A 3,428-nucleotide genomic window follows, 5' to 3' on the forward strand; every position below is an offset into this window, starting at 1 on the left:
GTGGATTGAAGCCAAATATTTCTCCCAGGAAATTGAGCTTTTCCGGGTGAAACAATGCCCAGGACCCAGGAAATTGAGTTTTCAAGGTGAAACAATGGCCGGCACCCAGGAAATGGAGTTATCAAGGTGAAACAATGCCTAGGACCCAGAGAATGGAGTTTTCAAGGTGAAACAATGGTCTGGACCCAGGAAATTGAGTTTTCAAGGTGAAACAATGCCCAGGACCCAGAGAATGGAGTTTTCAAGGTGAAACAATGGTCTGGACCCAGGAAATTGAGTTTTCCAGGGAAAAAATTCCCAGGGAATGGAATTTTCCAGGTAAAACAATACCCAAGACCCAGGAAATTGAGTTCCRGRTARAACAAAGCCCCAGGACCCAARGAATGGAGTTTTCYGGRTGAAACGATGYCCAGGACCCCGGGAATKKAACTTTTCCCCATGAAACAATRCCCAGGACCCAGGAAATGGAGTTTTCCGGGTRAAACAATGCTCTGGACCCTGGGAATGGAACTTTTCCCCATTAAACGARTCCCAGGACCCAGGAAATKGAGTTTTCYGGGTGAAACAAWGCCCGGGACGGTGGCAGCTCCAGGGTCCCGTCGGCCGCTCTCCCATCGGCACCAACCAGACGTGTTTTTCTCCCCCAGCSGTTCAAAGAACTCCGGGAAAAGCTTTCGGGGAACAGGTTTCCCCAAATCCCGGCGGGGAGCCGCTCTGATGTGGGGACGGAGCTTCAGCCCAGCAGGAGAAATCCCAAAACGCTTTGGAGGAGCTCGGTCAAAGGCTGAACTCGAGCTCGGAGGTCTCATCCAAGTTTAATAATCCCAAAATTCCTCCCCGCTGTGGGAACCGGCTCCTTCTTTTCCGCCTCCGAGGCTTCTCCCGAGCCGGGATCTCCCTGCCCGGTGCCACCAGCAGCTTTGCAAAGGCGCCGCTGAGGCAGGAGGGCAAATTGGCTCTTTCAGTCAGCGGCCCGGGAGCCTCCCAGACCCCACCTTCGGCCTTAAAAGACTTTTAATTGACGGCTGCGAGAGAAAATACCCAGTGGGCAGCTCCAGGAGTGCCGCAGATAATCATCAGGGTGCCCTACATACGGCTTGGCTGCGAGATCAGACGGGCCAGAAGAATCCGACATTGTTCCAAATGAACAGGAGAGGGAAGTAACAAGTCCGTAATTACTCACCTCGAGTTAATTGACGGTAATTACAGCGAGTAGGCAGTGCAGGAAGCAGCGACGGGCTGGCCCGGCAGAGTCACGGGGAGGGTGCCCTGCGCACCGCGGCTCCCAGGGGGTTAAACTCCATGGGTTTGGTCGGGATTTTTTTTTTTTCTTCTTCCTTTTCCCTCCCTCCCGGGTTATTTGCAGCAAACAGAGCCGGGGTGCAAGGGCTGAGCTGAGCCTTTGCTCCTGGGGAGGGACCGGCATTTGTCGCCGGGCACTTCCCGGGCCGGGGGTTGTCCCGGCTGGCAGCGCGGGGCTGCTCCGTGCCCGAGYCCCCCCGTGCCACCCCCATGGGGGATGACATCGACTGGCTGGACCTGCCGGGCAGGTGGACCTACGGCGTGTGCGGCGACGGGCGAATCTTCTTCATCGAGTACGGTCCTGCCCGGAGCTCGCTCGGGGTGGGGAGGGGGCTCAGCTGGGGCTGGGGGGAGCGGGGTGCGAGGCTGGGGGGCTGCGGGGGGCGGGGGGCTCGGTTTGGGATGCGAACAAGGGCTCGCACCTGCTGCACCGTTCCCGCGGCGAGGCCGCCACTCCTTCCATCCCATTTCTCCCTCCTTGGGGCCGCCGCTGTCCCAGTCCCCTCCGTCCCCAAAATCCACTCTTCAGTGRGGTCGAGACCCTCTCCCAGCGGTGGGATGGAGGTCCCGAGCCCCCCAGGGGTGCTGACAGCCCCTCTCTCTCCTTGTCCTTCGCAGCGACGACACCAAATCCACGAGCTGGGTGCACCCCGGCACGGGCTACGCCATCCAGAGCGGGCACTTCTCCTGCGCSGGTGAGGCTCGGGGGTYCAGGGTGGGCTGGAATCTTCCGKGGAGATCCCCAAAAACCGGGCCAGSAGGAGCTGCTGCAGCCGGGGAGGGCTGGGGGGTCGGTGCGAGGTGATGTTGCCTCTCCCCAGCGCGGGTTTTCCAGCTGCAGCAATTCCTGGGTGGGATTTTCCCCTTCCCTCCAGTTGTTTCTGGTGGGGAGGGGCCTCAAATTTCTCCCCCCAAAAAATTCATTTTGAGCGTTGTGAGGGTTGATCGCGACTCATCAAAGTGTCACGATCCCCTCCCGCGCGATCCTGCCCTTCTCCGGGGGTTCCCTCCCGGGTTGTGGGGCCCCGCTGTGACCCCGGGCAGCGCAGGGAGGGTGACCCCGCTCCCGTCCTGTCCCCGCAGGGCTGCCCCGAGGCTGGGAAGTGGACAGCACYATGCACGGCGGCCTCTACTTCATCAAGTAAGTGCGGAAGGCGCACGGGGGGAGAAATTTTTGCATCCCGGGATGCTGCGGCTCCCTGGGCCGCTCCCTGCGGGGATCGGGAGGGACCAGCCCCAGCTCTGGGCTCCGCACCTGCAGCTCCTGAGCCCAAACGCCCGTCCCAGATGCAAAATTCATCTCGGGAGCTCCGGGGCGGYGTGGGCGAGGCACGGAAGCATCCCCCGGAGCCCGTGGGGGCTTCCCTGGAGCTGCCGGTGCCCGTGGGAAGGAGCGCGGTGACGCCGGGGGTCCCTGGGGCAGCAGGAGCGGCAGCCGGAGCGGCGCTCGCTGAGGATCCGGCCCGAGGCGCCGCTCCCGGTTCATCCCCCGCTCCCTCCTGCCCCTTCCTCGCCTCCGGTGCCGGGAGCGGGGCCGCGGCGAGGCGATTTTTGGTGTCTAGACAGGCTGAGAGCTGGCGSGCTCCGGGTCCTGCCGGGTGAGGCTGCTCCCGACGGGATCTTTGAGCCCGTCCCTATCTGGCAGCCGGAGCTTTCCCCGTGTGCCCAGACGGCCATAAAAACCCGGCGAGAGCAAAGATCCCGAGGCGGGCTGAAGCAAAGCGCCGGGATTAACCGCTCTAATCTGGGCAGGTGTCCTTGAGGCAGCTCCGGACGGGGCCGGAGCGGGGCTGGGGCTGCTCTGGATGGGGCTGGAGCTGTGTTGTGCCTCTTATGGGGCTGGGATCACCTTCCCTGTGTGCCCCAGGACCTAGGAATGTCACAGCGGATCAGGGGATGGTTTGGGGCTGCTCCAGGGGCCTCCTGGTGGGGTTGGAGCTCTGTTCTCCATGTCAGGGATCATCTTCCCTGAGCCCCACATTTCCTGGGAATGTCACAGTGGAGCAGGGAATGATGCTGAGGCTGTTCCGGGAGCCTTTTGGTCACTTTGGAGCTGTGTCCTCCAGATCAGGGACCACCTTCCCTGAGCTCCAGGACCTGGGAATGTCCCAGCAGATCAGGAAATG

General features: G+C 61.6%; 1 protein-coding gene across 1 annotated transcript in view; it reads left to right on the forward strand.

Annotated features, from left to right (window-relative positions):
• The first annotated feature begins 561 nt into the window (after positions 1-561).
• The window catches only part of LOC130586902 (pleckstrin homology domain-containing family A member 7-like), a 9,606-nt gene continuing 6,739 nt past the window's right edge, over positions 562-3,428 (forward strand). Inside the window, exons 1-3 of the mRNA XM_057387821.1 lie at positions 562-1,595; positions 1,921-1,997; positions 2,386-2,443. Of these exons, the coding sequence (XP_057243804.1) occupies positions 1,513-1,595; positions 1,921-1,997; positions 2,386-2,443 (218 nt within the window). The 5' untranslated portion in view covers positions 562-1,512. The remainder of the gene's footprint in view (positions 1,596-1,920; positions 1,998-2,385; positions 2,444-3,428) is intronic.

This window comes from Malurus melanocephalus, unplaced genomic scaffold (genome assembly GCF_030028575.1).
Source record: "Malurus melanocephalus ecotype Western Australia unplaced genomic scaffold, MMel_1.1 scaffold_1389, whole genome shotgun sequence".
NCBI classification, from domain to species: domain Eukaryota; kingdom Metazoa; phylum Chordata; class Aves; order Passeriformes; family Maluridae; genus Malurus; species Malurus melanocephalus.